The 26,729-nt window shown below is 44.2% G+C and overlaps 1 protein-coding gene and 1 long non-coding RNA gene across 5 annotated transcripts in view; one reads left to right on the top strand and one right to left on the bottom strand.

The window, feature by feature from the left end:
• The window catches only part of LOC143806467 (uncharacterized), a 100,645-nt gene extending 97,243 nt beyond the window's left edge, over positions 1 to 3,402 (bottom strand). Inside the window, exon 1 of the long non-coding RNA XR_013221468.1 lies at positions 2,754 to 3,402. This is a non-coding gene — a long non-coding RNA (uncharacterized LOC143806467). The remainder of the gene's footprint in view (positions 1 to 2,753) is intronic.
• The window catches only part of PAMR1 (peptidase domain containing associated with muscle regeneration 1), an 87,768-nt gene that overhangs the window by 28,753 nt on the left and 32,286 nt on the right, over positions 1 to 26,729 (top strand). For 2 of the 4 annotated variants that reach the window (XM_077287024.1, XM_077287023.1), the window contains 4 exons: positions 8,805 to 8,919; positions 16,909 to 17,126; positions 17,820 to 17,927; positions 21,502 to 21,714. In XM_077287024.1, the coding sequence (XP_077143139.1) occupies positions 8,805 to 8,919; positions 16,909 to 17,126; positions 17,820 to 17,927; positions 21,502 to 21,714 (654 nt within the window). Of the gene's footprint in view, positions 1 to 2,366; positions 2,729 to 8,804; positions 8,920 to 16,908; positions 17,127 to 17,819; positions 17,928 to 21,501; positions 21,715 to 26,729 lie in introns of those variants that run through there. The other 2 variants (XM_077287026.1, XM_077287025.1) reach the window with 2 other exon arrangements.

The raw sequence follows: 26,729 nt of genomic DNA, 5'->3' as shown, positions 1-26,729 counted from the left end.
GTGGTGAGCGCTTTGACCCACCAAGGGCTTCACAGAAGTTTATAATGCAGAGCCGTAAAAATAAAACAAAAATTTTTTCCCACAAAAATTATTTTTCAGCCCCCAGTTTTGTATTTTCCCGAGGGTAACAGGAGAAATTGGACCCCAAAAGTTGTTGTCCAATTTGTCCTGAGTGCGCTGATACCCCATATGTGGGGGGAACCACCGTTTGGATGCATGGGAGGGCTCGGAAGGGAAGGAGCGCCATTTGGAATGCAGACTTAGATGGAATGGTCTGCAGGCGTCACATTGCGTTTGCAGAGCCCCTAATGTACCTAAACAGTAGAAGCCCCGCACAAGTGACCCCATTTTGGAAACTAGACCCCCCAAGGAACTTATCTAGATGTGTTGTAAGAACTTTGAACCCCCAAGTGTTTCACTACAGTTTATAACGCAGAGCCGTGAAAATAAAAAATCCTTTTTTTTCCCACAAAAATTATTTTTTAGCCCCCAGTTTTGTATTTTCCTAGGGGTAACAGGAGAAATTGGACCCCAAAGGTTGTTGTCCTATTTGTCCTGAGTACGCTGATACCCCATATGTTGGGGTAAACCCCTGTTTGGGCACACGGGAGAGCTCGGAAGGGAAGGAGCACTGTTTTACTTTTTCAACGCAGAATTGGCTGGAATTGAGATCGGACGCCATGTCGCGTTTGGAGAGCCCCTGATGTGCCGAAACAGTGGAAACCCCCCAATTATGACTGAAACCCTAATCCAAACACACCCCTAACCCTAATCCCAACAGTAACCCTAACCACACCTCTAACCCTGACACACCCCTAACCCTAATCCCAACCCTATTCCCAACCGTAAATGTAATCTAAACCCTAACCGTAACTTTAGCCCCAACCCTAACCCTAACTTTAGCCCCAACCCTAACTGTAGCCTTAACCCTAGCCCCAACCCTAGCCCTAACCCTAGCCCTAATGGGAAAATGGAAATAAATACTTTTTTTTTATTTTTCCCTAACTAAGGGGGTGATGAAGGGGGGTTTGATTTACTTTTATAGCGGGTTTTTTAGCGGATTTTTATGATTGGCAGCCGTCACACACTGAAAGACGCTTTTTATTGCAAAAAATATTTTTTGCGTTACCACATTTTGAGAGCTATAAATTTTCCATATTTTGGTCCACAGAGTCATGTGAGGTCTTGTTTTTTGCGGGACGAGTTGACGTTTTTATTGGTAACATTTTTGGGCACGTCACATTTTTTGATCGCTTTTTATTCCGATTTTTGTGAGGCAGAATGACCAAAAACCAGCTATTCATGAATTTCTTTTGGGGGAGGCGTTTATACCATTCCGCGTTTGGTAAAATTGATAAAGCAGTTTTATTCTTCGGGTCAGTACGATTACAGCGATATCTCATTTATATTATTTTTTTATGTTTTGGCGCTTTTATACGATAAAAACTATTTTATGGAAAAAATAATTATTTTTGCATCGCTTTATTCTCAGGACTATAACTTTTTTATTTTTTTGCTGATCATGCTGTATGGCGGCTCGTTATTTGCGGGACAAGATGACGCTTTCAGCGGTACCATGGTTATTTATATCTGTCTTTTTGATCGCGTGTTATTCCACTTTTTGTTCGGCGGTATGATAATAAAGCGTTGTTTTTTGCCTCGTTTTTTTTTTTTTTTTCTTACGGTGTTTACTGAAGGGGTTAACTAGTGGGCCAGTTTTATAGGTCGGGTCGTTACGGACGCGGCGATACTAAATATGTGTACTTTTATTGTTTGTTTTTTTTTATTTAGGTAAAGAAATGTATTTATGGGAATAATTTTTTTTTTTTTTTCATTATTTTGGAATATTTTTTTTTTTTTTTTTTTTTTTTACACATTTGGAAAAAATTTTTTTTAACTTTTTTACTTTGCCCCAGGGGGGGACAATACAGATCGGTGATCTGCCAGTTTGCATAGCACTCTGACAGATCACCGATCTGAGAGAAGTGCAGGCTTCTTCACAGTGCCTGCTCTGAGCAGGCTTCTGTGAAGCCACCTCCCTCCCTGCAGGACCCGGATCCGCGGCCATCTTGGATCCGGGTCTGGAGCAGGCAGGGAGGGAGGTAAGACCCTCGCAGCAACGCGATCACATCGCGTTGCTGCGGGGGGCTCAGGGAAGCCCGCAGGGAGCCCCCTCCCTGCGCGATGCTTCCCTGCATCGCCGGCACATCGCGATCATGTTTGATCGCGGTGTGCCGGGGGTTAATGTGCCGGGGGCGGTCCGTGACCGCTCCTGGCACATAGTGCCGGATGTCAGCTGCGATAGTCAGCTGACACCCGGCCGCGATCGGCCGCGCTCCCCCCGTGAGCGCGGCCGATCGGCTATGACGTACTATCCCGTCGAGGGTCAGATAGGCCCAGGTCACCTCGACGGGATAGTACATCAAAGGTCACAGAGGGGTTAAGGATCGTGTGAGTGCGGTGGGCCGCTCCTCGTATCACCTCTGTAGACTTCGGTAGATCCCCTTTAATGCTGTCGTCTCTGTAAGTCTCTAGTGGTTCAGCAAGCTGAGTCTGATGGGCACTGAGGCATTCAAGTGCTTGTATGTGCCCGTCTGTGTGCATGCACGCTCCCACCGTAATCCTCGCCGAGAGCCTGAGCTCAGGACGTAACGACCTGTGTCTGGTCGCAGAGAGGAGCCTGCCTGGATGACGGCTGTTTGACCAAGGGATGACGAGATTGTAACTGGTGCGTGGTACCACAACTGACTCACTGGAGGGCCCCCCGGGGGCGTCACAGATGTCAGATCCTGGGGATTTGAGCTTCTAGGATAACGCTTGACAGAGACGTTTCACGTCCTCCTCCCTCCATCCTCTTAAGATGGCCACCGAACCAACCCCTTCCTGTCAGGCACTTCCTCCTGGCCTGGGGCTCCTTCGGGTTCTGCCAAAACTGCAGTTCACACCAGCAGAACAGAGTCCATTTATCACAACACAAGTCTCGGCTAACACAGTTGCCATTTCTATTTCTCCTCACAGGACTGGAGTCGCCGCCTCAGAAACAAAATCCTGCACAAACCAGTTTAAGCCAGAATCATTCAACAGTTACAGGGGAAACAGTGGCCTCCTGTGGCCGGTGATCAGTACTGCAGGCATCAATATTGTCAATTGATACGGAATACATATAAAGGGGAAGGTGGGGGGATGACAAGATACCGCAAGAAAGAAAAACATGATCATATATTTATTGCTACAATCCCCAGTGAAGTTTATATGATGATTTTTTTTCTGTTTGGTCTTATTATTTGATTTGTGTGCACTGCACGTGTGCGGTGCTGCGCTTTCCTGCAGCTCTCTGTTTCTCCTCTCACATGTAATTTTGTGAGATCAAAGACTTGCTGGTAAAGATTTATCAAATTTATAAAAGTGTAAAAAAAAAAACGTTTGTAACAAATTCTACATCTTTACACTCTTTTTCTAACACTAACTAAGGCTATGGCAAGGACTAAGGTTAGAGTTAGGGTTATGGTTAGAACTAGGAGTAAGGATAGGGTTAGGGCTTGGGTTAAGCCTGGGGCAAATGTTAGAGCTGGGGTTAAGGATAGGGCTGGGGCTAAAGTTAGATTTAGGGCTAAATTTTGGTTAGGACTAGGTTTACAGTTAGGGCCATGGTTAGAACTAGGACTAAGGATAGTTAGGACTTGGAGTTAGGGTTATGGTTAGGACTAAGGCTAAGGCTAAAGTTAGGGCTTGGGTTAGGGCTGGGGCTATGGTTAAGGCTGGGGTTAAGGTTAGATTTAGGGCTAGAGTTAGGTTTTGGACTAGGGTTAGAGTTGGGGTCATGGTTAGGGCTAGGGCTAAGGATAAAGTTAAGGCTTGGGTTAGGCCTGGGGCAAATGTTAGAGCTGGGGCTAAGGTTAAGGCTGGGGCTAAGTTTAGATTTAGGGCTAGAGTTAGGATTGGGACTAGGGTTAGAGTTAGGGTTATGGTTAGAGCTAGGGCTAAGGATAGAGTTAAGGCTTGGGTTAGGCCTGGGGCAAATGTTAGATATGGGGCTAAGGTTAGGGCTGGGGCTAAGGTTAGATTTAGAGCTAAATTTTGGTTAGGAATAGGTTTACAGTTAGGGCCATGGTTAGAACTAGGACTAAGGATAGTTAGGACTTGGGTTAGGGCTGGCGCTATGGATAGAGTTAGGGCTTGGGTTAGGGCCATGCCTATGGTTAGGGCTGGGGCTAAGGTTAGATTTAGGGCTAGAGTTAGGGCTGGGACTAGGGTTAAGAGTTAGGGTTATGGTTAGAACTAGAGCTAAGGATAAAGTTAGGGCTTGAGTTAGGGCTGAGGCCAAGTTTAGAGCTGGGGCTATGGTTAAGGCTGGGGCTAAGGTTAGATTTAGGGCTAGAGTTAGGGTTGGGACTAGGGTTAGAGTTAGGGTTATGGTTAGAGCTAGGGCTAAGGATAGAGTTAAGGCTTGGGTCAGGCCTGGGGCAAATGTTAGAGCTGGGGCTAAGGTTAGGGCTGGGGCTAAGGTTAGATTTAGGGCTAAATTTTGGTTAGGACTAGGTTTACAGTTAGGGCCATGGTTAGAACTAGGACTAAGGATAGTTAGGACTTGGGTTAGGGCTGGCGCTATGGATAGAGTTAGGGCTTGGGTTAGGGCTAGGGCCAAGGTTAGAGCCATGGCTACGGTTAGGGCTGGCGCTATGGTTAGATTTAGGGCTGGGACTAGGGTTAGAGTTAGAGGTTATTATGGTTAGGGCTGGGACTAGGGTTAGAGTTAGGGGTTATGGTTAGGGCTAGGGATAAGGATAGAGTTAGGGCTTGGGTTAGGCCTAGGGCAAATGTTAGAGCTGGGGTTAAGGTTAGGACTCAGGCTAAGGTTAGATTTAGGACTAGAGTTAGGGTTCGGACTAGAGTTAGAATTAGGGTTATGGTTAGGGCTATGGCTAAGGATAATGTTAGGGCTTGAGTTAGGCCTGGGACAAATGTTAGAGCTGGCGCTAAGGTTAGATTTAGGGCTAGGAATAAGTTTAAATTTAGGGTTAAGATTAGGACTGGGGTTAAGGTTAGGATAATAATATTGCTATAAAATAGAAAGTTCTGCATTTGTTTCCATTTTTTTGCTCTCTCCGGTATATTGCGCTTTGTAATGTACGCATAAGTCTGAATGCTCAGAAGCGGGGAGTCAACCCAATGCACACAACCCTCCTGTGCCCTCTTCTCTTTAAATCATGAAGCACTTTATTTGCAGGCTTGCATTACTGCAGCTAATTAATTAGGCTTTTTCTCCATCTTGTAGTTGACCAGAAGGATTTTTTTAATTGCCGTACATTCTAACTGCTAATTATGCTTGATCAGGCCGCTGGTTAGTCTGTACTCCATGTGCTGGCGCAGGATGAGAGGAGGACTGGGATGTTCTGTTCCTAGGACTGTTCCTGCATCTGCCCGTCTGCTCACACTGGCACTTCTCTGGGCATTTAAGTAAATAGCTGTCAATTTGCCATCAGATACACAAAAGAGCAAGTTTATTGAAGGAAACAAAGAGTGAGAACATTCTGTTAACCCCCTAATGGAAGTTTGACCCTAAAGATAAATCTTACTTCCCAAGAGTTGTAAGAAGCGCTTATACCCCTTATACACACTGGTTGGTGATTGCTATTACAGGTCATTTTTTGGCTGCGCCTGGTTTTGCGGTTCAGTCCCATTCACTTAAATAGGACTGAGCCGCAGTGATCTGCAGTATCAGGCTCACTCATTACTAAATGTATGGCGCTATGCTTAGTATGTGACACCCTTATGTAGCGCCACATCCCCTTCATTCAGCTGACTGGCAGGGGTGCTAGGAGTCGACTCTTACTGATCGATCCGATCTGACAAAGGCCACCAAATTTGGTTGTAGAAACCCTTTTAAGTCACACTTGCCTTCTCTCCTGAAACATTTGGGAGACTCTCAAAAAAAGAGGAAAGATATCCCAGAAGGGTTGGTAAATCTCATGGGTTCTGCCAAAATCTCCTTGAAACCTTCAGAGAACCAGAGCTTCCAGGAGATTTCTTATGCGTCACACCAGGATACTCCTCAGGGGCTGGGAACATATATGAAGGGGCATGGCCTCTAAGAAGAAAAGATGGGCATGGCTAAGGGAACAGGTTTTGCAATTCTATAAGTCTTGGAGCATCGTTGTCAAAAGTTGCTAAGTATGTTCTTTACGTATGCTGGGATTTAAAGGGATTGTCATAAGCATAGCCAAACACCTGAACTACCAGGGTCATCTACCTGTACCATAGATGTCCTTTTATATGGCAAAAAAGCCGCTGATAAATGTGTCGATTGCTAGAACAACAATTAAATGCTGCAATTTGGGCAATTTTTTTAAAACAAATGCAATGCTAAATTTCCCCAAAAATGTCTACTCTGTAAAAAGTGTGAGACCCCTCTTACAACGCTAATCAGCCTTGGGTACGGTGGAGCAAGGTGCAAGAGAGGGATCCCAAATTGAGATCACTGGGGAAACAAGTACCGAGAGGCTCTAACCCAATCCACCATTAGACCCAACGCGTTTCACTTCATGCACTTTTTAGCGCCACTTTTCAGAGCACGTTGAAAATTAGAAATCAAAAGTCTGGTAGAAATGTGGTGGCAGAAGAGTGGAAGAGCTCTCCCTAAAAGGTTCCCTCGTGCACAGTGGGACAACCTGCAAGAGAGGGGTACCAAACTGAGGGCACTGGAGACGTTTATGCTCCTTTAGACCGAGTGGCACTAAACCAGCCCACCAACTAACTCTCTTCATCTGATTTGGCCCCTCTAACCTTGCACTCTCAAGCCTCTCAGAGTGCTCTTTCCAAGGAAGAGAGTCAGCTGGGGGACTGGCTTAGTGCCACTTGATCAACGGGCGTGCACCCTTCTCCAGTGCCCTCTCTGGGCATTCCTCTCTTGCCGGATGTCCCACTGTCCCCAGGGCACCATCTAGGAGGAGCTTTTTCCACCACTACATCCCTGCCAGAGACTATTGTGCTATCCAGCTTTCATCATGCTCTCAGCATAATTGTACGTACTGAAACGCATTGGCTGAGCTGGTTGATCCAGTGGCACTAAGCCAATCAATGGGCACGCACCCTTCTCCAGTGCCCTCACTGGGCATTCCTCTCTTGCCAGATGTCCCACTGTCCCCAGGATACCATCTAGGAGGAGCTTTTTCCACCACTACATCCCTTCCAGAGACTTTTGTGCTATCTAGCTTTCATCATGCTCTCAGCATAATTGTATGTACTGAAACGCGTTGGCTGAGCTGGTTGATCCAGTGACACTAAGCCAATCAATGGGCGCTCACACTTCTCCAGTGCCCTCTCTGGGCATTCCTCGCTTGCAGGATGTTCCACTGTCCCCAAGGTACCATCTAAGAGGAGCTTTTTCCACCACTACATCCCTGCTAGAGACTGTCGTGCTATCTAGCTTTCATCATGCTCTCAGCATAATTGTATGTACTGAAACGTGTTGGCTGAGCTGGTTGATCCAGCGGCACTAAGCCAATCAATGGGAGCGGAACTTCTCCAGTACCCTCAGTTGGCATTGCTATCTTGCAGGATGCCCCACTGACCCTGGGCATCATTTAGGAAGGACTATTCCACCACTATATCTCTGCCAGAGACTGTATTGCCTTCTAACTTTCATTGTGCACTCAGCACTACGGATTTAAAAATTGCATATACCGAAATGCTTTGGGTCAGCCGGTGGTTTGGGTCTAAACCTGCAGGGTCAGTAGAAATGCATGCTGCCCCGGCGCCCTCCACTCCGAGTCCTTCTCTTCGAGCTTGTCTCGCCATACCCAAGGCACCACCTATGGAAGTAGATGTTGTAAGGATATTTATCATTGCTTTGGCGCCAAATTTTGTGTGCATTTTGCAACATTTTCATTGCTGTAAATGCCCAAGAAAAATCCTGCTCCGAGCCCTGGAAGGCATTGGGTTCATCGCACATCAACCATAACGTCCCTTTATGAACCCAACATAAAAATAGCTCTAGAGCGCCGCGCACCGGCATCTGAACTTTCGTGGCAGAGGAGACGGCAGATCTGTCCGCTGCGGCACAGATGTCACATTTCTGTTGTCAGTTCCCTGGGAAACCGAGTGTAATGAGCAAACACCGGGGGCCGCTATCGCCAGGGAAGACTCCGGAATTCGCCTTCACTGCATATTTTTGGGTTTCAGGTTATTTATAGCAAAAACAACCCTTTGTGAATTGTGACATTAACCTCATTCGTGGAGCCCCTCAGGGGTTTAGCAAAATGCAGAGAGGTAATAGGCAGCAGATCCTATATAATAGCAATGGTTACCATGGCAACAACATCCCCCCAAAAAAATAATTCCACAACAGCAACTATTTAATTTTAGGAGCAGGAGATGAGAATGGAAAAAAAAAATGGGAAGGCCCTTAACTCCTTTGTTGCTGGAAATTACACAGTTGATTTTATAGGAGCAATTTATAGCTGCGTTATTGGAAGGTGCAGTCAGTTTATGATTTTAATGTTAGCGCCCTTTCAATCGCAAATAATTGGATCGATCTTTTATCACTTAACTAATTCATATCTTTGCTCTTTATTATTTCTGTGTCTTTTATTAACTGCACAGATTTGTAAATACAGACAGCAGTACCTCAGTGTGGCCAGAAGAGGGAGCACTGATACCTGATTGTGGAAATAGTGCTGCACAATTAACAGAATGAGAGATTGGGGTTTAATTGGTTAATTGTGCAACGGACATTGATTTACTTGTATTAAATATATATTTTTTAACACTATAAGGGGTTTAATTACTATTTTCTTCTTCCATAGGATGTGGGGAGATAATACAGGCCCCCCACGGAGAGATCATGATGGAGAGTTACCCATTCAACGCGCACTGTGAATGGAGCATCCAGGTCTCGGCTGGATATACTGTAGAACTCAGGTAGGGTACGCACAACACAAAGCATATTGTGACAGCGACTGCACTAGCAGAACAGTGAGTGCTGCTCTTGAGTATAATACAGGATGTAACTCAGAGCCAGTAATGTATGTACACAGCGACTGCACCAGCAGAATAGTGAGTGCAGCTCTGGGGTATAATACAGGATGTAACTCAGGATCAGTAATGTAATGTATGTACACAGTGACTGCACCAGCAGAATAGTGAGGGCAGCTCTGGGGTATAATACAGGATGTAACTCAGGATCAGTAATGTAATGTATGTACACAGTGACTGCACCAGCAGAATAGTGAGTGCAGCTCTGCAGTATAATGCAGGATGTAACTCAGGATCAGTAATGTAATGTATTGACTGCACCAGCAGAATAGTGAGTGCAGCTCTGGGGTATAATACAGGATGTAACTCAGGATCAGTAATGTAATGTATGTTCACAGTGACTGTACCAGCAGAATAGTGAGTGCAGCTCTGGGGTAAAATACAGGATGTAACTCAGGATCAGTACAGGATCAGTAATGTAATGTATTTACACAGTGACTGCACCAGCAGAATAGTGAGTGCAGCTCTGGAGTATAACACAGGATGTAACTCCGGATCACTAATGTAATGTATGTACAGTGACTGCACCAGCAGAATAGTGAGTGCAGCTCTGGAGTATAATACAGGATGTAACTCAGGATCAGTAATGTAATGTGTGTACACAGTGACTGCACCAGCAGAATAGTGAGTGCAGCTCAGGAGTATAATACAGAATGTAACTCAGGATCAGTACAGGATCAGTAATGTAATGTATGTACACAGTGACTGCACCAGCAGAATAGTGAGTGCAGCTCTGCAGTATAATACAGGATGTAACTCAGGATCAGTAATATAATGTATGTACACAGTGATTGCACCAGCAGAATAGTGAGTGCAGCTCTGGAGTATAATACAGGATGTAACTCAGGATCAGTACAGGATCAGCAATGTAATGTATGTACACAGTGGCTGCACCAGCTGAATAGTGAATGCAGCTCTGGTGTATAATACAGGATGTAACTCAGGATCAGTACAGGATCAGTAATGTAATGTATGTACACAGTGACTGCACCAGCAGAATAGTGAGTGCAGCTCTGGGGTATAATACAGGATGTAACTCAGGATCAGTAGCGTAATGTATGTTCACAGTGACTGTACCAGCAGAATAGTGAGTGCAGCTCTGGGGTATAATACAGGATGTAACTCAGGATCAGTACAGGATCAGTAATGTAATGTATGTACACAGTGACTGCACCAGCAGAATAGTGAGTGCAGCTCTGGGGTATAATACAGGATGTAACTCAGGATCAGTAATGTAATGTGTGTACACAGTGACTGCACCAGCAGAATAGTGAGTGCAGCTCTGGAGTATATTACAGGATGTAACTCAGGATCAGTAATGTAATGTATGTACACAGTGACTGCACCAGCAGAATAGTGAGTGCAGCTCTGGGGTATAATACAGGATGTAACTCAGGATCAGTAACGTAATGTATGTTCACAGTGACTGCACCAGCAGAATAGTGAGTGCAGCTCTGGGGTATAATACAGGATGTAACTCAGGATCAGTAACGTAATGTATGTTCACAGTGACTGTACCAGCAGAATAGTGAGTGCAGCTCTGGGGTAAAATACAGGATGTAACTCAGGATCAGTACAGGATCAGTAATGTAATGTATGTACACAGTGACTGCACCAGCAGAATAGTGAGTGCAGCTCTGCAGTATAATACAGGATGTAACTCAGGATCAGTAATGTAATGTGTGTACACAGTGACTGCACCAGCAGAATAGTGAGTGCAGCTCTGGAGTATAATACAGGATGTAACTCAGGATCAGTACAGGATCAGTAATGTAATGTATGCACACAGTGACTGCACCAGCAGAATAGTGAGTGCAGCTCTGGAGTATAATACAGGAGGTAACTCAGGATCAGTAATGTAATGTATGTACACAGTGACTGCACCAGCAGAATATTGAGTTCAGCTCTGGGGTATAATACAGGATCTAACTCAGGATCAGTAATGTAATGTATGTACACAGTGACTGCACCTGCAGAATAGTGAGTGCAGCTCTGGAGTATAATACAGGAGGTAACTCAGGATCAGTAATGTAATGTATGTACACAGTGACTGCACCAGCAGAATAGTGAGTGCAGCTCTGGAGTATAATACAGGATGTAACTCAGGATCAGTAATGTATGTACACAGTGACTGCACCAGCAGATTAGTGAGTGCAGCTCTGGAGTATAATACAGGATGTAACTCAGGATCAGTAATGTAATGTATGTACACAGTGACTCCACCAGCAGAATAGTGAGTGCAGCTCTGGAGTATAATACAGGATGTAACTCAGGATCAGTAATATAATGTATGTACACAGTGACTGCACCAGCAGAATACTGAGTGCAGCTCTGGGGTATAATGCAGGATGTAACTCAGGATCAGTAATGTAATATATGTACACAGTGACTGCACCAGCAGAATAGTGAGTGCAGCTCTGGGGTATAATACAGGATGTAACTCAGGATCAGTACAGGAGTTTTGGTGAACCACCAGTGGATTAGTCCAGGTATCTAGCGCTCATTAGTCCGCTCTCCCCATTGTCACTTCTCTCCCTCTGCACTTTGCTGGGTATATGACAGAGTATTTAACAATAGTGTTCTGAGCTTGGAATCGGCTGATTTAGTTTAGGAGATAGTGAATGAATCCTGTCTCCGGAGTCTTGTGACGGGCTGCGGCGCTCAGCTACAGGGTGATGTCTCCGGGGATCCGTGTTGCATTGTATAAAGTCACCTTTCATCTTGTGAATCGTGACTGCTCTGCCTCCCCGGAGACGCTGCGGCGTGGGCGGTCTGATCCGACACCACCTCACATGTCATGATTAATCCTGTCTTGTAGCATTTACCCTTTGAATGCAATCAGGGACGTCTCCATTCACTGACAGCAAGCAGAATTCTGCCAAATATTTCAATATATTGTGATAAAACAGGAAAATCCTTTTTCGGGTAAAAATATCTTGCTTGGAATATTACATTGGTGCGATGATTGGAGGATGATAAGGAATTGCCCTTTATGGTCCATTAAGCCATAATGACGGTAATGAGGGTAAATGCCTCCTCCAGGATCCAGCGGGATGTCGCGGCGTTATCATCCTATTACACCTACTTATATAATAATCACTGTAATTAATCCAGTATAATGATGAGGAAATATCCGGGAGGCTGCGATTTATAAGAAGGAGCTGAGGCCGCAGTATTGGCGGAGGCTCCATACCGAATCTTCCTCCCCGTGCCCAGTTAGTGATGGGGGCGCAGCACGGCAAAGGATTCTGCCTGTAGGGGGAGCCCTTACTGAACGGAGTATCCGACACAAGACATAGAGACCGCGCACGCGGCAGCTTTGGGGCCCCATAGGAGAATGGGGGGCCCTTTTCAGATTGGTCATATCCATTTATTTTCCTCTTCTGATGCAAAGTTTGCAAAGAAAAAAAGTGAAAAAAGTAATAATTTAAAGGGGTTGTCCAGTGAAGGTAAGTTATAGATGGATGGGGGTCCCACCGCCGGGACCCACACCCATCAGCAGATTTACTGACAAAATTAAGTGGGAGTGTAGATGCTAGACCACCGCTATATTCAATCTCTATGGGGTTTCTGGAAAAAGCTGAGCGCAGCACCAAATGGGATGAATGGAGCGGCGGTCGAGCCCGTGCACTGCAGCTAATGGGGGGAAAGTAGATAGGCAATAACTTATTTTCACATTTTTAGTAAGTGTCAGGTATGCTCCACTAATTGTGTATGAAACGGTAAATACTAAATCACTTTGCACACTAGATGGCGCTTTAAGCATTGCAATGTGTGTCGAACTCCTTGGAGACAGCACTCCCTGTGGTCTGGCATGGCATTGAAAGTAGAAATTGATAATAATCCTACATCTATGTATAAATCATTACATATAAGAACCCTTCTCTCTATTAGGACCCTTCGGATCTGTCTCATACTCTTCATATCAGCAGAGAAAGGGTTAGGCTGGTTTCACACTTGCGTTTTGATCTGCAGCGTTTGTAAAAAAAAATGCAGGTGGTGAAGAAACGCATGTAAACGCGTGCAAACGCTGCGTTTTTTAGACGCATGCGTTTTTGCATGCAGTAAAAAAACGTGGCGTTTTGACATGTTTATATGCGTTTTTTCCTGCGTTTGCGTTTTTGAAACACATGCTGAGAAGTGTGTGACAGCTGCCAATCATCAAAATCAACTAGAAAACCCACTATTAAGAGAGTTAGCTAGGGTTAGGGTTAGGGTTAGGGATAGGGTTAGGGTTAGGATTCCTAGGGTTAGGGATAGGGGTAGGGTTAGGGTTAGGGTTAGTGTTAGGGGTAGGGTTAGAGTTTGGATCCCTAGGGTTAGGGTTAGGGTTAGGGGTAGCTTTTTATTAGAAGAATGTCCTGGTCACCAGGTCACTGATAAGCCACCCCCCACTATCAAGGTGATAAAAAGAACCAAACCCTAACCCTAACCCTACCCCTAACCCTAACCCTAGGGATCCAAACCCTAACCCTACCCCTAACCCTAACCCTAGGGATCCAAACCCTAACCCTACCTCTAACCCTAACCCTAGGGATCCATAGGGATTGGCTATTATGTTGGCCTGGAGACCAGGACATTCTTCTAATAAAAAGCTTTGTTCAATGTGGACACCCCAAGATATACGGTATTGCTATAGAGTACTAAAAATATAAACTCGGAGAGTATTCACTGTCATATTGTTAGGGGTAGGGTTAGGGGTAGGGCTAGGGGTAGGGTTAAGGTTAGGGTTAGGGTTTGGATCCCTAGGGTTAGGGTTAGGGGTAGGGTTAGGGTTAGGGTTAAGGTTAGGGTTAGGGTTTGGATCCCTAGGGTTCGGGTTAGGGTTAGGGTTAGGATCCCTTTATCACCCTGATGGTGGGGGGTGGCTTATCAGGGTGTATTCTTGTTTTTTTCTATAAAAACGCATGCGTTTAAAACGCAAGCAAACGCATGTACGCAAAAACGCATGCGTTTCCATAGACATCAATGTATTTTTTGACGCAAATCAAACGCAAATGAACGCATGCGTTTTTTTGCGGCAAAAAAACGCCTCTGAAAATTGCTACATGTTGCATTTCTGCAAAAGAACGCATGCAGCGTTTTTAATGTTAAACATAGGGAAAAAAAACGCATGCGTTTTTTTCGGTAAAAACGCTGCAGATCAAAACGCAAGTGTGAAACCAGCCTTAGCTGCGGACTCCTCATCAGTACAGTCTCATTGCTGTTCTTTCCTTGCTGCTATTAATAATTAGACATCTCCCAAGTCGCTGCACATAGTGTTAATGGTGACCAGTATGAATTATTGAGCGGCCCTGCTCCCTGCTGACTCATCTCTTAATATGTGGCACCCTGGGTACAGATTAATAACATGCCAGCAGCCCGGGAGGAGACGTGGAGATATGAGATGAGGAATGAATTCACAATCAGGTCCCCCGGTCCATTCCGCACTGACGGGATCTCACTTTTATTAAAACGCAATATCGATAATGAAATTCAGATTAACTGGATTTTTTAGACCCAGTGGAGACTTGTCCTTGTCAATTCATCCATCAATTCTCCCAAGATCTTGGCTGTATTTTTAACCTTTCTGTGTCTGCATCCAAAAGTGGACTGATACACGAGCCTCCGTTTCACTAACTTAGAACCTCGAAATTCTCACTAGAGCTGCCACTAGGGGGCGCTCACTGTGTACTATTTTCTTATAGAGTTTAATGTAGCAACTGTATGCAGTAAGGTCGTGAGCTCCCCCTAGTGGTGTCAGAGAACAGACATGAATATTTCACCTTATCTATCTATCTATCTATCTATCTATCTATCTATCTATCTATCTATCTATTATCTATCTATCATCTGTCTATTATATTTCTATCATCTATCTATCAATCATCTATCTATCTATCTATCTATCTATCTATTATCTATCAATTATCTATCTATCATCTATCTATTATCTATTTATCTATCTATTATCTATCTATTATCTATCCATTATCTATCTATATATTATCTATTAGCTATCTATTATCTATCCATTATCTATGTATCTGTTATCTATCTATTATCTATCTATCAATCATCTATCTATTATCTATCTATCTATCTATCTATCTATCTATCTATCTATCTATCTATCTATCTATCTATCTATCATCTATCTATACAAAAAAACCTGACCAGCAGCTCCTAAGTGTGAACAGGTGCAAGCTGTAGAGATTGCAAAATATGTATAAAAAAGCACAGCAGCACTTTGTGAATGCCAAGACATATAGTGTCAATGGAAATAACAACTTCCAACCGCATTGTCCCTCAGCAAGATGTACTTACAAAAAAAAGCAAAGGTTCTTAGCGCATAAATTCTCAACCAATTCTACTTGCCCATTCAAATTGTAGGCTTGCAGCCTAGGAGAGACATGTTTGTCCATTATTGTAGGCTTTTTAGACCGAAAGTGGCATGTACAGTAGGATAGGGAAGGGTTATGATAGGACCCATCAGAGGAGCGACACGTAGCAGAGCTATTGGAAGCCGCAGGCAGATTGGAGACATCAGGGAGACCGCAGATAGATATCAGAGGTACTGGAAGATGCAGACAGACTGGATATGTCTAGAAGACCGCAGACAGGTAGAAGAGGTACTGGAAGCCTCAGGCAGATGAGACATCCTGGAGATCACAGACAGGTAGCAGCTTTCTGGGAGACCAGGAACAGGTAGCAGAGGTACTGGAAGCTGCAGGCAGAACAAAGACATCCGGAAGACCCTAGACAGGTAGTAGAGGTACTGAATTCCACAGGCAGAACCAAGACATCCGGGAGACCTTAGACAGGTAGCATAGGTACTGGAAGCTGCAGGCAGAACAAAGACATCAGGGAGACCCTAGACAGGTAGCAGAGGTACTGGAAGCTGCAGGCAGAACAAAGACATCCGGAAGACCCTAGAAGGTAGTAGAGGTATTGGATGCCTCAGGCAGAACCAAGACATCCGGGAGACCCTAGACAGGTAGCAGAGGTACTGGAAGCTGCAGGCATACAGGGGACGTCCTAGAGACTACACACAGGTAGGTTAATACCAAGACACTCATGTGTGGCTATATAAGGTCAAGGTAGATGAACACATGGGAGCACGCCGAGTTACTTGCAAAGACCGACATGGAGCACAAGAAAGTTTAGCATACCAAACTGAAGGGAGCAGCGCCCAGACTCAGGATAGGTGTGTAACATAATTGCTCTTATACTTGTTGACAGTCCCGATTTTGCCTGAATTATCCCAAGAATCAAATCATATAAAAGTGGGATAAATGCAAATCCATCCCCAAAAAGGGCACTGATGACTATTTGGGTGGTCCTGGGCTGTCCCGGGTATGGGGTAAATGTCCTGATTTAGGAAAAATTTGACATATGCTTTAAATAAAACGTCATCTGAATCAACTAACTTTGCTATGATTGCAGATCTAAAGGGGAATAAGGATTGGCCATTGGAATTCAGCATGCCTGATCCTTAGCTACTGCAGGGCGTAAGTTGCTTCCGGAGTAGTATTGCAGTTTGGTCAACAGATATCTTGTGTATGGCCGGATTGATGGTTATTTTAACATGTTATAAACCTATTAGTAATCTACTCTTAAAGGAGTTGTCCAGGGATTCAAAATGGCTACTTTCTTTGAGAAACAGCACTACACCCATCTATGGGTTGTCTGGTGTTGCACATTGGCTCCTTTTCAAGTGAACATGCCTAATCTGCAGTACCATATACAACCTGTGGACAGGTGTGGTGCTGTTTTGGGAGTAAAGAGGCTATGTTTCACTAATCCTGGACAACCCCTTCAAATATATGGCTGCCTAAAATTTTGCATCGAAGAATTGTTGATGACCTCTGATTTGGCGCTTTGTTTCTAATGTAGGTTTGCAATGATGAGTCTGGAGTTTGATTACATGTGTCAGTACGATTATGTGGAAGTCCGAGATGGCGACAACGTGGACTCTAAAATCATTAAGCGCTTCTGTGGGAACGAGCGACCACTGGCCATCCGCAGCTCCGGAAACTCTCTGCACCTCCTTTTCCGCTCAGATGGATCGAAAAACTTTGATGGATTTTATGCTACTTTTAAAGAAGTTACAGGTAGAAGTTTTACTGTTTTAAAACATGAATTCCCCCCCCCCAACACCACTACAACTTAAAGGGGGTGTCCAGGTCAGATAACAATTTTTGGTGGTTAAAAGTAGCCTTTAAAGAATGATCGATCACAGAGTACGCAGAGTATCCCACTTCTGTAACCTGCAGAAATCAATTAGTAATTTCCCTGCAGCGCCCCCAGAGGAAAAATTAATTATTACACAGAATTTATTGAAATCAGTGAAGTATCCATAAAATGCGCAGGTGTCCATTTTGTTTGAACAGGGCCTCCCCCCCCTCTGTAACTCAAAAAGTATATGACTACATATGTGTTATAAATGATAACGTCATTATCGCAGCATAAGAAATGTGTAAATGACTCATCGGTAAGTGCGAACATCAGTGTGAAGCAGGATATTCAGAGCACACAAACCCTGTTCATTTATTGGAAGAAAGTCATGATTATTCATTGTTGGCCGTATTTTGTATGCAGGATAATGTACTTTAGATAACCAGAAGGGAATATGCCTGCAGTGGGTGGGATCAGACTACACAGTGTTTGTTTGTAGTCTGTTACCTTGGAGACGCATATACATATTGTAACAATAGTGAATCACTGACAATCTAAGACTGAGCAAACAGTGCCCAATATCTCAGCTTCGTAGATCCGGCGAATTGATGGCAGCTATTGTATTTCAGGATGCTCCTCTTCTCCATGCTTTCACGATGGGACATGCATTGTGGAAAAATCTGGATCCTATAAGTGCGCCTGTCTGGCAGGGTATACAGGAAAGCATTGTGAAAATGGTGAGTACCAGGTACTGGAGATACCCCTAGAAAGGGGTCCGGCAGGGGATTACTCCACTCTCCCCATAGAAAACACCTGTTCATGTGTATGGGGTAGTCATACGGGAACCATAAGCTAAAATAATCAAAAAGGGTCAGTCCTACTTAGACAGGAGACCCCATACACATTAGATGGTGGGTCGGTTTCACCAAAATGTAGGAGAGGAGGTTATTCAACACTTATCTAATGTGTACAGCGCTCTTAGTCTCACCTCCTGGCTACACTTTTTCTAATACAATAATCTGCCGGCTTTAGCAGCACCAGATTGGCATTGAGAGCCATTACTCAGTATTAGAAATATTTACAAGTCCCTTGCTCCCACCCTCTATCGCTAAGAGCCCATTATGTATTCTGTAGGGCTGTTCGGTCTTGTTGGTAGTTTACACCTTGTCTTCAGTGATTGATGGCAGCTGTCACAGTAAATATACCGAAGAGCCGTGATTATCGGGGTCGGACGGTCGCTGGGATTTGCTTCTTTCTGTGCCACATATGAGAAGAGGGGAAAAACGGCCGCGAGAGATTGATGGCACCAAATACGGCATGTCTACCTGGGCATGCTGGGACATTTGGTTCCTGCACAGGTTATCAGTATATCCAAATGAGAAAAAAATGGATTAATCTGAGATTATAACTGGCCACACACTTTCACGACTCATATATAAAAAAAAATGTCACCGTCACCCGATACAGGCAATAATCTGTAAAAAATAATCAAATTGAGTTAGAAAATGTCATTAATATAAATATGGATACCTTTTGAGGGATTGTCCACTACTTAGATATAAATGGAGTCCCTTTCACTTCAAATTGAGCTGAGCTGCAGTACCCAAGAACGGCCACTACACAATGTATGGCGCTGTGCGATGGTGATGTGTACACTGTGTGCATCTACCCACCCACAGGCAGCACATAGCTGATTATGGGGGGTGTCAGGTGTTGGAGCCCACTGATCTGATATTGATATCCTATCCATCAATATTTAGACCCTGGACAACCCCTTTAATGCTTGTATATTTTGGCTATAAAGTATTTCTGCATTTGGGCTTTATTAGGGATTTTGGATCATTTAATTTCTACATCCTCTATGTATCACAGTCCATAACAGACTGCAGAATGAGTCAACAGTAAATCCATCAGTGAGTTCTTTCTATGTCTTACTTTATCTCTCTTCTGAACCATCTCCTGAGCAAAATTGTAATCAAATTAAGCATATGAAAGATGAGCTTGGATGTGGCCATATTTCAGGCGAAGAGAGATAAGAGCAAAATAAAAAAACTGAGATATACTATATACTGGTATATGTGTAAGATGTAAGAGCATGATCACACTGTGGCCATTTCAAGTCTCGCGTCAAACAAGCCTGCTGACACCTCATTCTGCAGTCCGATATGTACTGTGATACATAGAGGCTGCAGAAAGCAGATAGCCTAAAACATATAAGGAAACCCAATGGAATGAATAATCTTTAGCCAAAAATACTTGCATTTAAGTAGTAAAAAAAAAATACCACTAAGGTGTCCATATGGTTATCGCTAGATCCCACAGTAATCCCTGGTAATCTTTCAGTTAGCACTGATTGGACAATATCAGAACCTCGGATGTCGATTTATGGAAACATTTCCAATAGGAGCAACAGGAGAACATCACAACATAGAAATCATCTTCTTGAAGAATTTTGATGGTGGTTCTTTAATTTCCGGGAGGGGTCCTCTACAATTTCTCAGTGAAACCTTCACATCTCTGTCTACACTTTCTGGAGCAGCGACAGAAGGAGCTGACTGATTGACTTCTTGTGCGATGTATGAGGACAGGGAGAAATGTGCGCCTCGTTGGTAATGATCGGAACATGAACATTTCACGGACATTTTATTCATTAATCCCGCAGTCCAGATGGTTTCTGTCACTCTCTTCCTCGCTCGTTATAATTGAATTTTTGATGTGCACATTTTTGTCGCTGCTCGTTTTTGCTCCCGTAGATCACAGCTCACGGTTTCACCGAGGTCACTTGAGAATTAACCTGAAGTCTTGTGTCACTAGGAGTTTAATGCAGCATTTGGCACAGGGTGGCGGATTGTTAAATAACCGGAGTTTGATAATATTCCTATTATCTGAGACCAGAGAACCGGTAAAAGAATAATTACAGTCAGATTTGTATGATACAGAGATAATAATGGGGGAAACTCTATGTCCAGGTTTAGGGGTTATGCGGTAAAACTTAGAAATCATATGAATAATGTTGGGACAGATAGTACTACCTTCCTGTTTCTCCATGTAAATTATATAGGGATAGATAGTACTGCCTCCCTGTCTCTACCTGTAAGTGATGTAAAGACAAATAGTACTGCCTCCCTGTGTCTATCTGTGAGTGATCTAGGGACAGATAGTACTGCCTCCCTATCTCTACCTGTAAGTGCTGTAAGGACAAATAGGACAGCCTCCCTGTCTCTATCTGTGAGTGATGTAGGGACAGTTAATACTGCCACCCTGTCTCTACCTGTGAGTGATGTAGGGATAGATAGTACTGCCTTATGGTCTCTACCTGTAAGTGCTGTAGAGACAGATAGTAATGCCTCCCTGTCTCTGCCTGTAAATAATATAGCAACAGACAGTACTGCTTCCCTGTCTCTCCTGCAAATAATTTGGGAACTGCTAGTAATAGCTCCCTGTTTCTCCCTGTAAATCACTTGTATGTAGATAGTACTGCCTCTCTGTCTCTCCCTGTAAATAATTTAGGGACAGATAGAACTGCCTAATTGTCTCTCCCTGTAAATGACATAGGGACAGATAATACTGCCTCCCTCTCTCTTCCTGCAAAAGATGTAGGGACAGATAGTACTGCCTCCCTGTTTCTCCTTGTAAATGATGTAGACAGATAGTACTGTCTACTTGTATCTTCTTGTAAATGATGTAGGTACAGATAGTACTGTCTCCTTGTATCTTCCTGTAAATGATGTAGGAACAGATAGTACTGTCTCCTTGTTTCCTCCTGTAAATGATGTAGGTACAGATAGTATTGTCTCCTTGTATATTCCTGTAAATTATGTAGATACAGATAGTACTTTCTCCTTGTATATTCCTGTAAATTATGTACAAACAGATAGTACTTTCTCCTTGTATCATCCTGTAAATGATGTAGGTGTAGATAGCGCTACTTTCCTGTCTCTCCCTATGATGATGTGGGTACAGATAGTACTGCCTCCCTGTATCTCCCTATGATGATGCGGGTACAGATAGTACTGCCTCCCTGTCTATCCCTGTAAATGATATAGGTGCAGATAGTACTGCTTTCTTGCCTCCATACAGACAGCACAGGCTTCTTGTCTCCTGCTATGTGGAGAATCCTGTTGCAGTTTTACTTATGAACCAAATCCAGATTTTCCCTATTCAGGACCCAGTAGGATGAATATGGCCACTTTTCCAATACTTATCACTTCTGTGTAATTATCTGTGTCTGAAATTCCTGCTGTTCGGCACAAGTTTTAGTTTTTAGCTGAAGATAATTTTTGTTTCTTACATGGTGATTTCTGCTTTCAGTTATAGAGGAGAAGAGCTGCACGGATCCGGGACCACCACTGAACGGATATAAGAAATTCTCTGAGCAGGGGGGCTTCACATATGGGAATCAGGTCAAGATAGGTGCCACCATCCACTACTTCTGTAACAACTCCCATGTCCTCAGTGGGAACCAGGAACGAAAATGTCTGGAAACCGGTCAGTGGTCTGGGAAACAGCCAATCTGCATTAAAGGTACAGTACTTTCGAATTAAAGGAACATTCTAGGAATATGTATACATCTGGAGATCACTCAACCAGGGGGGCATTATGGGTCGGGGCATGATACAGGGATGGAGTGTCGTAGGGAGTGTCGTAGGGAGTGTCGTAGGGAGTGTCGTAGGGAGAGTCGTAGGGAGTGTCGTAGGGAGTGTCTTAGGGAGTGTCGTAGGGAGTGTCGTAGGGAGAGTCGTAGGGAGTGTCATAGGGAGAGTTGAAGGGAGAGTCATAGGGAGAGTCGTAGGGAGTGTCGTAGAGAGAGTGAGTCCATCCATGATTGGTCCCATCATGCAATTATTGAGTGAAGAAATGGCCTAAGGGCTTGTTGGGTGAAATAAACATGGGACTTCGGGGTCTGTGAGGCGCTGTTATTTCTCTATATCGGTATCCAAACCGTACCCCTTTATACAGGTTCCTCTGCCTGGGATTCCATATGGAATAGAGCCGGCTAAGACAAGAAGTAGTGACTGATGCCCAAGTAGAGACTTCATCTCCCATCGTCCTCCATCTACAAGCACCGAGCAAACGGCAAACTGAATGTGAACACGACACATTAAAAAATGATAGACGACAATCAGTACAAAGTGATTTCCCCCAAGAATAAGTCCACACAGATTGCTGCAGACAATACTTGTCATTTCTAAAGATTCTTATCTATTACCTGGAAATTTCCAGTATTGATTGTTGCACAAAAATATAATCTAAATCACTGCTCTGCTGACCCCATAACCCATAACCGCAGAGTCCAGACCTCCTCTGGTATCGGCACTAACACTGCGTCCCCTGCTATGATCCGGTGACCTTGGAGCCGCATGAGAGACTTTCTCAGGAGTAGGTGGTACCTGTACTGACCGCAAACCCTAAACTAACACCGCAACTATAAGTAGCCGTGGGATGTACCTAACACGTCCTAGACACCTCGACACAGCCAGAGGACTAAATACCCCTATAGATGGAAATGGGAATTCTATCTTGCCTCAGAGCAGAACCCCAGAGGATAGGCAGCCCCCCACAAATATTGACTGTGAGTATAAGAGGAAAAACACACGCAGGCAGAAAAACAGGATTTAGCAAAAGAGGCACTTCTAGCTAAACAGAAAAGGATAGGACAGAATTCTAAGCGGTCAGTATTAAAATCCTAAAAATATCCACAGCAGATAATACAAATATACTACATCTAACTAAAGACATAGAAAGTATATCTGCATCTCCTGAGAATCCAGCATGACTGAAAAATCCAAACAAAGTCTAAGCTGGACAAAAACACAATGAATTGCACTGAATTGCAAAGCACACTGCATGTGTGCACAGAGACAAAAAACCAGACACTTATCTTAGTTGAATTGGCAGCAGGGCATGAGGAGCCAGAGAGAGATGCAATCCCTCCAAGTACAATGGACAACTGGCATGGACTCATGGATCCTGCACACCTAAATACCTAATAGAGCTGCAATCAGCAGAAACACCTGCCCGGATTACAACCCCAAGACAACTGCACTACCACCAACAACCACCGGAGGGAGCCCAAGAGCAGAATTCACAACAGTACCCCCCTGTTGTGAATTTGCTTTTTGCTCCCTCTAGTGGTTACTAGTTTTTTGACTCTGGTTTTTCTGTCTTTCCTTTTATTCGCACCTGGGTCGTTAGTTAGGGGTGTTGCTATATAAGCTCCCTGGACCTTCAGTTCAATGCCTGGCAACGTAGTTATCAGAGCTAGTCTGCTGTGCTCTTGTCTACTGATCCTGGTTCCAGTTATATCAGCTAAGTCTGCCTTTTGCTTTTTGCTATTTGTTTTGGTTTTGTATTTTTGTCCAGCTTGTTCCAAATCTATATCCTGACCTTTGCTGGAAGCTCTAGGGGGCTGGTGTTCTCCCCCCGGACCGTTAGACGGTTCGGGGGTTCTTGAATTTCCAGTGTGGATTTTGATAGGGTTTTTGTTGACCATATAAGTTACCTTTCTTTATTCTGCTATCAGTAAGCGGGCCTCTCTGTGCTAAACCTGGTTCATTTCTGTGTTTGTCATTTCCTCTTACCTCACCGTCATTATTTGTGGGGGGCTTCTATCCAGCTTTGGGGTCCCCTTCTCTGGAGGCAAGAAAGGTCTTTGTTTTCCTCTACTAGGGGTAGCTAGATTCTCCGGCTGGCGCGTGTCATCTAGAATCAACGTAGGAATGATCCCCGGCTACTTCTAGTGTTGGCGTTAGGAGTAGATATATGGTCAACCCAGTTACCACTGCCCTATGAGCTGGATTTTTGTATTCTGCAGACTTCCACGTTCCTCTGAGACCCTCGCCATTGGGGTCATAATAGTTTGCCAGGCCAGTATTAAATGTTTAATGCATTGCAGAAGAGGGATTATAAGAAAGAAGATTCTGAGTTTTTTTTTTCTCCTTCCCCTTTACCTCAGAGTGGCTATGCTTGCTGCAGACATGAATGTCCAGACCTTGATTACAAGTGTGGACCAGCTGGCTACTCGTGTGCAGGGCATACAAGACTATGTTATCAGAAATCCTAGGTCAGAACCTAAAATACCGATTCCTGAACTGTTTTCCGGAGACAGGTTTAAGTTTAGGAATTTCGTGAATAATTGTAAATTGTTTTTGTCCCTGAGACCCTGTTCATCAGGAGATTCTGCTCAGCAAGTAAAGATTGTTATTTCGTTCTTACGGGGCGACCCTCAGGATTGGGCTTTTTCGCTGGCGCCAGGAGATCCGGCATTGGCTGATCTTGATGCGTTTTTTCTGGCGCTCGGTTTACTTTATGAGGAACCCAATCTTGAGATTCAGGCAGAAAAGGCCTTGCTGTCTATGTCTCAGGGGCAGGACGAGGCTGAAGTGTATTGCCAAAAATTTCGGAAATGGTCCGTGCTGACACATTGGAACGAGTGTGCACTGGCCGCTAATTTTAGAAATGGCCTTTCTGAAGCCATTAAGAATGTTATGGTGGGTTTTCCCATTCCCACAGGTCTGAATGATACTATGGCACTGGCTATTCAAATTGACCGGCGGTTGCGGGAGCGCAAAACCGCAAATTCCCTCATGGTGTTGTCTGAACAGACACCTAATTCGGTGCAATGTGATAGAAAAACCGCAAATTCCCTCATGGTGTTGTCTGAACAGACACCTGATTTAATGCAATGTGATAGAATCCTGAATAGAAATGAGCGGAAAATTCATAGACGCCGGAATGGCTTGTGCTACTACTGTGGTGATTCTACACATGTTATCTCAGCATGCTCTAAACGTATAGCTAAGGTTGTTAGTCCTGTCACCGTTGGTAATTTGCAACCTAAATTTATTCTGTCTGTAACTTTGATTTGCTCACTGTCATCTTATCCTGTCATGGCGTTTGTAGATTCAGGTGCTGCCCTGAGTCTCATGGATCTCTCATTTGCTAAGCGCTGTGGATTTACTCTTGAACCATTAGAAAATCCTATTCCTCTTAGGGGTATTGATGCTACACCATTGGCAGCAAATAAACCGCAGTATTGGACTCAGGTTACCATGTGCATGACTCCTGAACACCGCGAGGTGATACGTTTCCTGGTTTTACATAAAATGCATGATTTGGTCGTTTTAGGGCTGCCATGGTTACAGACCCATAATCCAGTCCTGGACTGGAAGGCTATGTCAGTCTCAAGTTGGGGCTGTCGTGGTATTCATGAGGATTCCCTGCCTGTGTCTATTGCTTCTTCTACGCCTTCGGAAGTTCCGGAGTATTTGTCTGATTATCAGGATGTCTTCAGTGAGTCTGAGTCCAGTGCACTGCCTCCTCATAGGGACTGTGACTGTGCTATAGATTTGATCCCAGGCAGTAAATTTCCTAAGGGAAGACTGTTTAATCTGTCGGTACCTGAACATACCGCTATGCGTTCATATATCAAGGAGTCTCTGGAAAAAGGACATATTCGTCCGTCTTCTTCCCCTCTTGGTGCGGGATTCTTTTTTGTGGCAAAAAAGGACGGATCTTTGAGACCTTGTATTGATTATCGGCTTTTAAATAAGATCACTGTCAAATTTCAGTATCCTTTACCGCTGTTGTCTGACTTGTTTGCCCGGATTAAGGGTGCCAAGTGGTTCACCAAGATAGACCTTCGTGGTGCGTACAACCTTGTGCGCATTAAGCAAGGTGATGAATGGAAAACCGCATTCAATACGCCCGAAGGTCATTTTGAGTACTTGGTGATGCCTTTTGGGCTCTCCAATGCGCCTTCAGTTTTTCAGTCCTTTATGCATGACATTTTCCGGAAGTATCTGGATAAATTTTTGATTGTTTATCTGGATGATATTTTGGTTTTTTCTGATAATTGGGATTCGCATGTGGAGCAGGTCAGGTTGGTCTTTAAAATTTTGCGTGAAAATTCTTTGTTTGTCAAGGGCTCAAAGTGTCTCTTTGGTGTACAGAAGGTTCCCTTTTTGGGGTTCATTTTTTCCCCTTCTGCTGTGGAGATGGACCCAGTCAAGGTCCGAGCTATTCTTGATTGGACTCAGCCCTCGTCAGTTAAGAGTCTTCAGAAGTTCTTGGGCTTCGCTAACTTCTACCGTCGTTTTATCGCTAATTTTTCTAGCATTGTGAAACCTTTGACGGATATGACCAAGAAGGGCTCCGATGTAGCTAACTGGGCTCCTGCTGCCGTGGAGGCTTTCCAGGAGTTGAAACGCCGGTTTACTTCGGCGCCTGTTTTGTGCCAGCCTGACGTCTCACTTCCCTTTCAGGTTGAGGTGGATGCTTCGGAGATTGGGGCAGGGGCCGTTTTGTCGCAGAGAGGCCCTGGTTGCTCTGTTATGAAACCTTGTGCCTTTTTCTCTAGGAAGTTTTCGCCTGCCGAGCGAAATTATGATGTGGGCAATCGGGAGTTGTTGGCCATGAAATGGGCATTTGAGGAGTGGCGTCATTGGCTCGAGGGTGCTAAGCATCGTGTGGTGGTCTTGACTGATCACAAAAATCTGATGTATCTCGAGTCTGCTAAACGCCTTAATCCGAGACAGGCC

This window comes from Ranitomeya variabilis, chromosome 2 (assembly GCF_051348905.1).
Source record: "Ranitomeya variabilis isolate aRanVar5 chromosome 2, aRanVar5.hap1, whole genome shotgun sequence".
NCBI lineage: Eukaryota > Metazoa > Chordata > Amphibia > Anura > Dendrobatidae > Ranitomeya > Ranitomeya variabilis.
The sequence above is the reverse complement of the archived record's forward strand: the minus strand, read 5'-3'. Positions and strand labels throughout refer to the sequence as shown.